Genomic DNA, 14,049 nt, shown 5'->3' on the forward strand with positions numbered 1-14,049 from the left:
TTATATTGGTGTGCCGATGCTCAAGAGAACCTATTGTTAAAAGTCTGAGAACTCTAGGAGCCAGTTGCTAAATCATAGGCATTTATTAAAAAATGAATTATACAATTAAATAAATTAAATAAAACAAAGGTAATGCTCAAAAATGTATAAATTTTTAACTAAATTTAACTGTTGTCTATGTTATTTACATCTGCTGCATTGCTATTACAGAAACACTATATAATGGTGTTACTACACATCTTTTTTCAACTCCGCATTCAGCGATGCCACATTTGTAGCTTGATAGAGCCCATGATGGAAGTATTTGCATCATAGAAACCAAAAGCACTACAAATCAGAGCTTGATTAATTGTTCTGTTGATTATCTAGAGCAACTGTTCTCAACTGTTCTCAATTTTGCCCTCCAGCGGGTATTTGAAAATATCTGAAAAAAATTTTGTCACATCTCGGGGCTGGGGGACAAATGACACTAACATATAGTGGGTAGAAGTTAGGGAAGCTACTAAATATCCTACAATGTATAGGACAGCCCCCTGCAACAAAGAATTAGCCAGTCCAAATATTAATTGTGTTAAGACTGAGAAATTCTGGTCTGCTGGCATTATTGCTTCTGAAACATCTTGAATCTTTCCCTTTCTTCCCATGCCTAGATTAGCCAATGCCTGCAGGAAAAAGGTGGGCCTTTTACTCCAGTTTATTATATTGTTTTTGGTATTTTTCTAGTATTTTGATTTGACTACTTAGTTCAGTTATTTTAAATCCTTCTCATTTTAATAAAAACATTTGATGATGAACTTTGCTTTTGATACAGCTTTGGGTAACTAACCTTACTTTTTTGGCACTGTTTGCTCTTTTTGATGGTTCTGTGTAAAAGGTTCCAGCCATCAAAATTTTTGTCTCTCCCTTATTTAGGATAAGTACACCTTTGCAGTTGCAAGCTATGCCATTGTTGAAATAATCCACTGAAAGTAAGTTCCATGAGTGGTCTACAGAAAACACTTTGGGAAGTATGATAGAAGTAATAATTAAGGGAGTTCCATAAACAAATATCTATTTACACTTCATATCAACTGGAATCATTTAACTGTGCTGTCTGTTATTCTTGACTTATTAGAGCGAAACTATTTATTTAACAAACAGTTACGTATCAAGACTATGGAAAGTCCTATACCCCTGCAGATGGAGGTTACAAAAATCTTAAGTCACGACCTGTTCTCTCATGAAGTTTATAGATTTGCAAATAACTAATGCTTTAAAACTCTCAATTACTCATCTAAGTCACACTATTTGGGGAATTTAGAATCCAGACTCAATTTTTTAAAAATTATTCAATAGAAACTGAAAATATTTTGGATGAGATGGATCACCGAGTCAAACAATCTATTATAAAACATGTGGTAATGTTGAAGTCAACATTAACTTCGAGAACTTTAGATGTGCATGCTCTTTAAACTTGACCATACACATTTATTTAAAACTGAACTGTATTTTAAAATTCTTTCATTATATCTTCAAGAATATGTTTATGCGATTCTTTCATGTGATACCCTAGTTCTACGAGTTAGAAAGAGTTGAGGTTATTCTCACCACTTTACAGATGAGGAGAATGTGATGGATTGTTTAAGAGACTTGCTTCTCGCTTTGGTTTTTTGGTTAAGTCCATGCTAGAACTTTACAACTGTTTCCATTTGGTACTCTGATGGCTTCTGTACTTTTCTTTGATAATGTTATGTGATGGGTCACTTCTCCATGTGTAAGATACACTGAAGACATACATCGCAATGAAAATTTATGCAATTCTTATTGAATCAGTTTTTGGAAAAAAATAATTACTTATTTACAAGGGCAGCTTATGGATTGCCTCAGAATTGCAAAAATGTGTTCATTATTTTTACAAACTATTCAATATCTTTAAGCAATTTCAAAGTTTGTGAAGTGAAATAAACATTCATGAATTTTCTGATTACGCTAACAAGTTTACATGAACTATAGATAAAACTTTTGCCTATTATGTTTCCCAGCTTATCCTAACTATCCATTCTAATTCACTAAGGAAAATCTAAGCTATTTCTGTGTACTTTTGGAAAATTAACTAAAGAGCTGGGATTGTGATTTAGGTAATATAAGGTGACACTGTCCTTCCCCCACTTTTCTTCCCTCAAAATACACACACATGCACACACTCATGCTCACACTTCCAGCTACCCAGGGACTTCATCTGCAAATATTGCTTCAATTTTTCTATGTGTATATGGACTTAACTTTTTAAATTTATTTATTTGTTTATTTATTTTAGAGAAGAAGGGGTGGGGGGAGAGAGAGAGACTGATTTGTTGCTCCACCCATTTATGCATTCATTGGTTGATTCTCGTATATGCACTGACCAGGGATTGAACCCACAACCTTGGCTTATTGAGCAGCTCTCTAACTAACTCAGCTACCCAGTGAGGGCTGTAACTTTTAAATAGAATGAATGCAGGTATAATAATTCTTGCATATTGTTAACTTTTCAATAATGCCTTGACATGGTTTTCTGATTTCTTAAAAGGGAGCTGTTCTTTCCTTTCTTTTATGCTATGCTTTTATGCTATTTATGCTTTTTCTTTTTTTCCTGGTGGTTTAATGAGTCACACATTCACAAGGTTTTTTTCTCCTTATCTTTGCCAGTAACTCCAGGAAGTGCTTTTCTTTCAATCTAGCTGTGGTCTCTCCCTGAGCTTTCACATGAAATGAGTATTGAAAAGTAACTCCCTGTTACAGATACTTTTCTTGTAAATCACTGTATGTGGGGACAAGACAGAAAGGGTCAATGGGATGAGAGAAGTCAATTTTATATTCTCTGTAAAATAATATATGAGATACTTCTATATAACAAAAGCTTAAGCCACTACTCAGAAATGTAGTTCATTATAGAATGATTTCATTGTACTGGAAAGCTTGCTTTATTAAAGAATTTAGAATGAGGTGAAGGGCAATTCAAATCTCTTAAATTCAAGTTAAATGCATTTTGTTGAAGACTAAGAAACATTTGCTGGAATTATGAGTAATTTCCAACTAGAGTTTTATAAAAAGAAAGCTTGAAATTAAGTTCACGTTACTCTCCCTAGCAGAATTCCATAGTGACACAAAGGTTTCTGAGTAAATATCACAGGGATAGCATTTAAAGGAGCCAAAAAGATGGGGTTTGACTAGAGTAAAAATAGAAAACTACCTCTCCTGCCCGCCTCTTTTCTTCCCCTCCCTGCTTTTATATTTCTCCCCTCTTGCCCCTCCCAACACACACACACACCCCATTATATCAGAAGGGGAAAAGATTATGTTGGAAGTCTTCTTTAGTGGTAAATGGAGTAACATACACTGAATAGCACAGTTGAGTAAATTGTGTGTGGCACTGAACTGGAATTTCTTCAGTGAAAGGGCTTATGTTCTTAAAGAGTTGAAAAATGGCTTAAATTTTCTAGTAGCCTAGAATAAAATTGCACCGGAGGCTCGTGTGAAATGTAGCATGTGTGAATAGCTTTGCAGCAGAGTTCCATCTGAAATGTAGCAACACAGCTGGCGCAGTGACTCATCACACTAACATATACTGTTAACAGACAGACTCTCTCTAATAAAGCCTGCACTTTCTCACATTATAAGGAATTTCTTAGGCTGTTGTGATAGTATGATAGGTTCCTAAAACTTGGTCAGGCCACTTGAATTTAACATTTGTAGAATAACTACCATATACTAGGGATTTTTCTGCATTTAGTTCGTACACCTGTTCGGTTTTATTTTCCCCATTTTATAGGTGATGAATCTGAGGTCACACATCTGGGCTAATATTCAACTGTTTCCACCAGTTGCTTTCAGCCCGTGCATGGGTGTTCTCATTGATGAAAATTAAGATAAAAAGAAATTTTAAGACACGGTTAAGACAGCTCATGTCAATTAGCCTCATTTGTCTCAGGAAAAAAAAAATCCTAAGAAAGAAGAGGCAAAAATTTGGTATACAGCTACTTGAGAAAATATAATGGAGAGCTGATAAGTGAAAATAAAATGATTTTCAGTTTCAATAACTAGAATCCTGCCCATGTATCCAGCTGCTGTCCCACCACACAGATGTTTAAAGGCTTTATGGCTTACTTAACATTGGCTACTTCTTCCTGTCAGGATTCCAAGGGGCTTCCCTAAGGGTAACAACCAGCCGGAAGCTGAGTCCTTCTCCATGATCTGCCGTGATGGATCTATTTACTTTTGGTTCAGCAGCCCCCCCATTAGAATGGTCTTCAATTTTCCACTTAAGTACTATGACAAATACAGTTTTTTCAAGGAATTCAGTGTGTGGGTGGGTGTGTTCCATTTGTTCCCATTCTGCTGAGCAAAATAACCAGACTAAAGTAACCAAAGAAAAACATTCAAACTTTGTTTTTCTAAGATTCTTTAGCTTTTAGCTCTTCTAAAATTTGAGTGTTACTAGTTCAAATCCATTTGCATACTAGCTATGAGATCTTCACATGGTACTTATGTCTCTCAGTTTCTTCATCTATAAAATGTGTTGTTATGAAGATTAAAATACATTATATACAGAGCATTTAGAACCATGCCTAGCATCCGGTAAGTGTTATGTAGGTGTTAGCTCCTGTATCATCATCATCATTATCATTAGTGAACCTATATAAAAGAAGCCATTAATTCAGTGCAAGGTCTTACAAGTAAATGTATACAGAATAAAAGCTATCCTATGTCATTCCTCAGAGTCTTAAAGTCATCAGGAACTGCCTACACATAGATAATATTGGAGAATATTGAAGTTTATCAGCTAACAAAGAAAAAAGTTCCCATTGAGGCTGTTACATCCCTATTTACTTCTCTTATCACCCCCAGAAATCTATCTTGTACACTGTTATGGCTCACTTCCCATTTTCATCATGCTATCGTCTTATTCAAAATTTCTCCACAATCTGTTTGACAATGTTCAGACGTGTATCTGATCCACAAATATTTAGTGATAATGATGACATGTCAGGGACCAGAGATGTAAATATGACTGAGATGTGGCCTGGCCACTGTAGAGTTCACTTACTAGTGGGCAGACAGGCACGTACACACATAATTGCAACACAGAGTGGAATGTGCAGTGATGGAGGTGCATACAAGGTACTATGGCAGCAGAGATGAGGGAAAACAAAGTTCACTCTGGAAGGCTCAGGCAAGGCTTTCTGGAGGAGAAGATACCAGGGATTAAAGGATTCCAAGCAGGATGTGAAACATCCTCTGGTATCCAAAGGCTTCCTCAACGGGTGCCCTTCAGCCCTGCAGCCACGTCTCCCATTACTGCCAGCATAGCTCACCTCCCCACTTCTACTGGACCAGTCTCCTAGCTCTTTCCTTAAAGAACCCATTTCTGATCCTGTCTCCAATTCCTCTTCTTGCGTGGCATTCTCTATCAGGCATCCCCTACCTGGGAGAAACTAAACCCTTCTCTCTGTCTGGCAAAATGTGGTTTCATGTCCTCCATGAAAACTCGCCCTGCTTTGATGCCACCATAGACCTCCTATCATACAAGAGAGCACCTCAAACAGGCATAACCAGGTAGAAACTAACATTATGTTTCGATATTTATAATTGTTCATCGTGCTTTCTTATCTCTCCAACAAAACCGTCAGTACTTTAAGGAGAAAACAGTTCACAGATTTGTTTCACAACACCTGGCAAAGTGTCAGCCAAAGCAAAATGTAAGTGGTCATATATACTTTTTGAATTAAATTATTTCATCAATGCCTTCCCTGGTTTATCTGATGTGCAATAAATTCATTTTATGAAGTTTTAGAAGTTCAAATAACCAGAGGAGAAAACATTCTTACTTCTGTCAGTTAATTTACTAACTGAAAATCAGTAGTACTATATGCGACATAAACTAGCTTGGTAGAATTTGTGAATGTGAAGAAAATGTGAACCATGGAATAAATTACACATTTGGTTTATAAGCACTCTGTGAATAAGGTTCTTGTACTTGGTAAGCAGTAAGAAAGTAGTATGTTGTTGAGTGGAAATGTATGGTAATTGAGGGTAAAGTATGAAAATGAAATAAGAATAATTGACTGGCCTTTTTTGTAAGGAAGGAAGATAGATAGATAGATAGATAAAGTTATATATATAAAGTTATATATGTATAGCTTTATTTGACTGATATATGCATATGCATGTGTGTGTCAAAAGATTACACAAATATCTGAACGTATACACATACATTGTAAGTGTGAGTAACAGAAATATCAGGAAGATAGCCTTTCCATACCACTAATGCTTAGGCATTTTCAAATTCAGCATTTATTTCTTTTCTCTTTTTATTTCCTAGTTCCCTTCCACTATTATTTTCCATGTCGTTGAGCTATTTAGTCTTTTCTGCTTAACTTTCTTACTTCACTCCCTGCTAACAAAACTCCATATGCTTTCTCTCTCACACACACCCCCCTCAACTGTTTCTTACAATCTGTGCTCAAAGTATGAAACCAACTCTCTCAAGATGTGATAGTGATGCCATTGATTCACTAGACCAGCGATTTTCAACCAACATGCTGCGAGAATTTTTAAAATATGCAGTACCTCACTGTTTAGTCAGGGGCACTGACCTCTTTTGCCTCAGATTGTAAAATTTTAAAAATGACCACAGCCAATAGCACAATAAATGACCAAAACAATAAAATAAAAATGACCACAACAATAAAATAAAAATGACCACAATAGCACAATAGCCATCCAGTGTGAATAAATCAAAATTATACTATTTTTTTTGTCAGATTGGGAAAATATATATACAGGGTCTGGCACAAATAATGCCCCTTTTTCATTACAAAATGTTTTATTACAAAATCATAAGCATGTAATTCTGTAACATAACATCACACTCAAGCACACCATATGACATGTTAGGTGAAATGTTCAAACTGCTGTCCATCTCGTGCGAGACATTCATGTACCCTGCCAACCACACTGAAGCAAGCCTTGCCTCTGCAGGACCCTGTATTTTGATATGCCACAGGATTTTTGTAATTAGTTTGTGTGTGCCATGGGAAAAAGGTTGAAGATCTCTGCCCTAGAAGGTAGATTTCCAGTAAATTCCAGAAGGTGGATTTTGGAAAGCTGAATTATGGTGACAGTACAGGGGCTTCTCTGGTATTTAGTAAGCTACAGACATGCCCTCTCCAACAGTCTAGATCTCAGCCCCAAGGAGAGGAAGGTGGGAGGAGGGTGGGGAGTGCAGGGGAAACTTCCCCTTGGGCTATATCTCAGCCCTAAGGGTTCTGATTCCTTCCTGCATTTGCTATTTCTGTATTCTCTAAAATTTCTATTTACTTCTTCCTGGACAATCCCTCATTACCACAATCCTCAGCTGTAGGTGATCATTCTTTATGTTAAACTTGCCTGTTCATATTACTGTGTGGTTTCTGTACCCAGAATGGGTGCTGACCGACACATCCTTCCCGTATATGGTAAAATTTTTTTTTAAGATTTTATTTATTTATTTTTAGGGAGGGAAGTGGGGGGAGAGAGAGACAGACAGGCAGACAGACAGAGAGACATCAATGTGCGGTTGCTGGGGGTTATGGCCTGCAACCCAGGCATGTACCCTGACTGGGAATCGAACCTGGGACACTTTGGTTCCCAGCCCGCGCTCAATCCACTGAGCTACGCCAGCCAGGGCACAACTAAAATATCTTATCAATAACTTAAATAATTGAAAAAGATAAATTTTCACCCTGGCTGCTGTAGCTCAACGGATTGAGCGCCGGACTGCAAACCAAAGGGTTGCCAGTTTGATTCCCAGTCAGGGTACATGCCTGGGTTGCAGGCCAGGTCCCCAGTAGAGGGCACACGGGAGGCAACCACACATTGATGTTTCTTTCCCTCTCTTTCTCTTTCCCCTCCCCTTTCTCTAAAATAAATAAATAAATAAAATCTTTAAAAAAAAGATAAATTTTCTGGTGTTCTATGTATAAACTACAAGCTTAAGATATTTTTTAAAACCTTAGAGCTATATATTTATACCATTTAATGAATGGAGAAAAACACCATATAACTTAATTTGCAAAGGCAGCCCTACCTTTCATATCTATCAACCAAATCAGGCTTATTATCTATCCCAAAAAAAGACTTTAATTTTTTCAATTTGAATAAATATGTAAATATACTGATACATGTTCTCACAACAACCATGTCACTCAATTAACTAGTAGAAAACGAAGAAGACAGAGATAAACAAGCAGACTGCACTTACCAAGATGAAATATTTCAAGAATTTTTTACCAGTTCAATATTTTTCAATGTTTTTTTTTTGCCTTGTTTTCATGGGTCTCTCCTTCAAAAGTAATGCTATTGTTTTACTTTATGTCTTAGATATTTTACCCTGGGACAATAAATCATAGTAATATTTGGCTGGCTGGTGTGGCTCAGTGGATTGAGCGCTGGCCTACAAGTCAAAGGTTGCCAGTTTGATTCCCAGTCAGGGCACATGCCTGGGTTGCGGGCCAGGTCCCCAGCTGGGGGCACTCTACAGGCAACTACACATTGATGTTTCTCTCCCTCTCTCCCTCCCTTCACCTCTCCAAAACTAAATAAATAAATAAATTTTTAAAAGATTTGGGATGGGTAAAAGATAGGACATCTTTTGTAAAGTGGGAGAAGGGTGATTATGATATAGGAAACAGGAAGAAAAAAATGGCCAACCACAGACTCTCTCAGACACATCAGTTTCAGCAAAGTGTACATATAGTTGAGGACAAGAAAACTGATTCCCTCAAAACTGTTCATACCCTGTGGTCCCTGGAAAGGTCTCAGTATGAAGACAGTAACACCAAGTCAATGAACTACCATTCTACTCTACAGGCAGGGATATTCAGCTGCCAAAAAAAAACTTTTGACAGGAAATCAACTAAGGACAATTTTGTTTTAAAAAGGAGAATAACAATATTAAACCATATTCCATAAAAACTTAGAAAATAAAAGCTTTCCTTACAATAATGCCAAAGGAAATAGAGGCAATATTACATCAAATGTGAAACTTCCTGATCTGTACCAGGACCTATGCTTGGACAAGGGTCTTGCTTTTAGTTTTCGTGTCTCAAAATCTCACATGGGTAAAAGCCTTTATTTACTGTTGCTCTGTTTCTTATTTAAAACAGTAAGTTTTTCTCAGATCCATTACTTTACTGAATCACATGATAAGAAAAGAGGTGTAGGATCTTAAAGAGCAAAGGGGATGTGGCCCATCTTTACCATTTGGGGTACTGACAAGTTTAACATGGCTCAGCAACTACCTTAAGTGTTGTATCAACTATGATGACACAAGCTACAGGTGCTGAAATATAAGGATGTGGGTTTTCTGACAGGAAATGGGTAACAACCTGAAGGGCTGGTTTTTTAACACAGAGAATACCTACCTGAGAAATCAGAATGGATTCTCAACTAACAATAATGTGCAAAAAGTTTTATACAAAGTAAGAAGGGTTTTAAACATTTTTAAAATTTTTTTCGAGGAAACTACTATTTCCTGTTATTTCTAAAAAAAAAATCTGTGTATGTTAGTGTTTTATTTAAAAGGGAAACATTTATGGAGAGATATTATGTTTTACATGCTGCACATATTAATTCTTGTTTGTTCATTTCCCTTAAGAAATTTGTCATTCTGTTTTAAATACATAACATTTACTCTCACTTAAGCCTTCTGTCTTTTTATTTCCCCAATCAGCACCCCATGGGAGTATAAGGCTTCTAGGACTTTCTCTATCTAAATAAATAAATTTTGGTAAAGGTTGTTCTTTCTTGAGTAAGATTCATAATCTCTAGGAGACAATATCTGAATTAACTATTTTGGTGGAAAATTCTATGCACTGCCTATTTTGTAGTAAACTATTGAGATCTTTAAAATAAAAATTTTCTACCAATGTGAAAACTATTAAACTCATATTATGTAATTTGCTTATATATGTACAAGTATCTGCTATAATTCCCATGTTACTTTCAACATGGGTATTACCTCTCATTACAGAAGTATGAATAATCAAATTGATGGACATTATTCAATCTGAAGGATGCACATAAAGAACTTTCATTATAGTCCAATAAATAAATTTAGGGCCATCACTTGCAATAGAAAATCCAGTAAATACAGAAACATTTCTATGCTCACCAAAATCTCTTTTGTGGCTCTAAGTGTCATGTTTGTTGCAATGAACAAGTTAATACTGGGTATCTTAAAGATACAAGTGGTGCAAAATCAACAATTACTTATGTTTTGTGGGTGAGAAATAGACATAAGAAAATTTAATAATGTAAAGATTCTAATATGAACAAGCAAGAATGAGCTTGTTGCCATCTGTGACATGTCCATATCCACAGGTTTTTAATACACTTACTTGAACAATGGAGCTCCACAAACAACGCATTTATAGATTCCAGGATCTTTGTGATTCGTATATGCTCCTTCGAAGGCACTGGTAAACAAAACACAGAGCATTAAAAAATTAAGTTAGAATTATTTCTACAGAATGTATTTGCTTAAAATATATTTCTATAATAAATCTTTCAAGGGCTTTTTGTCCTATAATGAGAACAGACTAAACATATGGAAATCTGAACATAACTAATATATTTCAAATCTATATAATAAAATGTGCATATAAGTGCTCCAAACCAGTGCAGGATATGTGTGTGTATGTGTGTGTGTGTGTGTGCACATATATATATGTATATGTGTATGTATATAGAGAGCTGTGTAGTTATGTAACGCTTAGGAAAAAATCCTATTTTAAAAAAAGCCTGTAGTTCACATTCACAGGGGAAAAAAACAACAAAACACATCATTACATAAGATTTCTGCTGCCCTACAGTGTCCAAGAGTATATACCAGAAAATGCAGAAGGATCCAAGGACTTCAAGTGGAAGGAGTCTTATTTTCTGGTTTGAAAAGGAATATTGCAGCTTTAAGGGAATATTTTTCTAAGTTAACAATCTTAAAGGCTAGGAGGTCATTCAGCTAATACAAATCAGCTGTGCTAGCCCAACAAAAAGTCTATGTGCTCTGCAGCTTGTTTTTATTATCCTTTCACCCTCTTTATGAGGTCCAATTTTTTTATAAACAGAATTTTTAAGAATGACCTAATCTCTGGTTGTTTGTGTGCATTAAATCATTTTGCTGGTCTTGTACACAACGGGACGGGCAGAAGTCCTCCTGGGCTGAGACTGAAGTCCACTGCTGGCTCATTGTGCAGTGAGGGTGGACTTTGTCAGAGATTCAACACTTGGTAAATTCAGTAAACAGTATCCACTGTGACAGGAAGAGAGTGTTGCCTATTAACAAGAACCCCATGTGTGGTAAAGAGCTCTTTCACTTCATGAATGAAAACAAGAAGTTACATCATTAATAAATTTGGATCAGAGGTAAGTTACGGCCTTATGCCAAGCTCCATGGTATAAATTAGACAACAAAATGGTTGGACCTTGGCAAGTTACCTTTGAGCTGGAATCAGCTGAGAGAGACTTTATTCACTAAAAAGAGTCTTGGAAGTGAACAAACTCTTTTTTCAGGACTCGGGGCGAACTTCCAGGGACCAAAGCCATGTGAGGGCAGTTATTGAAAATTTTTGACATTCCAACCACAAATGAGCCAATAAATACTTTCTCCACATGTGCTTCAAAAAGAAATTGGAGTGGGGTAGAAAGGAACTAAATTATGCTACCTTCTTTTTGCAGCCAAAACGTCTATACTTACAATGGCCACCTTCAAAATTTCAGCATCCTGGCACAGCGCCATGTCCCTCATGGTTTTGCTTACTGTGATGTCTTCCCAAAAAATGTACCTAAATCGCTATTACTTCCACACATTTTGTAGTAAACTAAAAACAGGCCCTTAATAAAAGCCTTGTGACTTTACATAAGATAGAGTGTTCATTAAATGGGGGAAAGAATAAATAAAACTTAGTCTTAACCTAAACAATATCATTTTCAAAACTTTTCCAGGATTCTAATTTGTAGTCTTTAGCAAATAAGTGGAGAATTCTTTGAATTAAATGTCAAGGAAGAAGATTCAAAGGCAGAGGGGGTGGGGTTGGGGTGAAGAAACCTAGCTCTTGCTTAATGACTTTTTCTTACAGTTCACCTTACCTTTCGGTCCCTTTCTCCTGAGTGACATGGTACTGCAGGGGTGTTAGCCGCTTCCTCAGTTCCTGCTGGGAAAAGACCACCTTACAGTTCTTTTTATCCCTACATGACCCTGGAAAGAGAAAGGATATGGGAGAAGGAGGCTTTTCAGTTTGAATCCTAAATAATTGCTTTGGCTGGCCCCTGCAGCACAGCTTGTGCAGTCAATTGCCAGTGACCAGAGCAGTCCCTAATGCACAAACTTACCTGAACTGCAGCTGCTTATTTCTCTCAGTTAAAAAAAAAAGTTCCTCAAGATTCAGGTGATTGCATTGGAGCACTGACAACGTGCTGCAGCCTGAACTGCTGGCATGTGAGAGCAAAATCTCACTGAGCAGCCAAGAGATGGTAGTACACCGTTTAATTCTCCAATACCTTAAAATTCTTTTTAAAATTAATTTTAAAAGTATAACTCTATTCACACTGTATGTATAAGATGATGGGCATATAGTGTTACACAATAATTCTCCATCCAATAATTTTGTGTCTTAGTAGAGAGTGGCTTGAAACTTTCATCATTTAATTTCCAGTCTGGGTGTTTTAAATACCCTCCTATTTTTTAAAACTCTAAAGATACAGTTTCCATGACTAGGGATTGTTGTTCTCTGTGATTCTGTCCGATACTTTACTAGGTTCTGTAGAGTTCTTAAAAACAAATGTCTCTTTAAAGATTATCTCTTACCATGTTAAACAGGCAGCAAGAAACTTTTAATAGACTCCAGGAGAAGGCATTTACACTAATGCAGATTCAAGAAGTTCCAAAGAAAGGGTGATAAAAATAGGGAGGGGGAAAGACAAAGAGAAGAGGAAAAGTGAATGCGATTTTACTTAGAGACCTACATTTTCTTTTTGCAAAGCATACCTAGGAACACTTCACTGATTAAGTGTATTTGAATGGTGAAATAATTTTAATATGATTCTAATAACAATGGCAGCTTTTATTTCAACCTGTACAGACTGCAGTAAAATGTTCAGACAACACCTGTTTATATGTAGTGTTTTATTTTACCTGCACAATGAGTGAAAAGAAATGTAACTCCAGGACAAAGCAACCTTGCCGGCTGTAGTAAAGCCACTTTTCTTTGCCATCTGTCACAGGGAAAAAGAGGCTTGCAGATGGCCCTACCTGAAAAATGTTTTAAAATTAAAAAAGAAATCTTGCTTAGTTTCCTCAATATTAAACTCAACTTCTTTTAAAATATTAAGAAATATGATTGAGGAGTGGAAATGCTTTCTACTTCTTTGACTTTTAAGGCGTCTAATGTTCCTGTGCGAGTTCACTGAAATTTAACTAGGAGAAAATTACCTAACCAGTTACCCTCATGGTGGGATTGAAGAAGGATATCAGCTTCCAGATCCAGGGCCACCAAGACAGGGCGGCTGACTCTCCAGGAGGAAAATATGGAGGCCGGAAAAGAGCAAACCAGAGGCAAGCAGAGCAAACGGGAGGCGTGGAGCAGGCCTGTGGGCCGTCAAACAGCGCCTCTCCTGATGCTACACAACACGTGTTGGCTCTGCTCTGGCCTGGAAAGATCTGTAGGAAGAGCTGGCCTGTTGCTAATGGAGTGCTGGTCTCCCATCTCCCTGGACTTCCCTGCACACCTACATACTCCCCATATTACACTAGGCTTTATCCAAACACCTCCTACTTACACTGTTAATGTTTTCCAAGGGCTAGATAGAAATGTTTCCTGGAGAAATGTTTGTCCTCTCAGAACAAGCCTCTCCACAGCTTGAACTCGGAACTGCTCTTTCTTAAATAACAAGGTGACTGTGATAGGCCCCTTTCTGTTCAACTCACTGCAGACTTCTAAGATGCTATCTTTTTTGTTTTATTTCTTTATTTGTTGGAAGTGTGTCTTTGTTGAT

The 14,049-nt window shown here is 36.8% G+C and overlaps 1 protein-coding gene across 2 annotated transcripts in view; it reads right to left on the bottom strand.

Moving 5' to 3' along the window:
* The window catches only part of MSRB3 (methionine sulfoxide reductase B3), a 168,643-nt gene that overhangs the window by 101,396 nt on the left and 53,198 nt on the right, over positions 1–14,049 (bottom strand). For both annotated transcript variants that reach the window (XM_028532201.2, XM_028532202.2), the window contains exons 3-4: positions 12,145–12,253; positions 10,398–10,475 (exon numbers count right to left, since the gene is read on the bottom strand). In XM_028532201.2, coding sequence (XP_028388002.1) covers positions 10,398–10,475; positions 12,145–12,253 — 187 coding nt within the window. The remainder of the gene's footprint in view (positions 1–10,397; positions 10,476–12,144; positions 12,254–14,049) is intronic.

This window comes from Phyllostomus discolor, chromosome 2 (genome assembly GCF_004126475.2).
Source record: "Phyllostomus discolor isolate MPI-MPIP mPhyDis1 chromosome 2, mPhyDis1.pri.v3, whole genome shotgun sequence".
Classification (NCBI taxonomy): Eukaryota; Metazoa; Chordata; class Mammalia; order Chiroptera; family Phyllostomidae; genus Phyllostomus; species Phyllostomus discolor.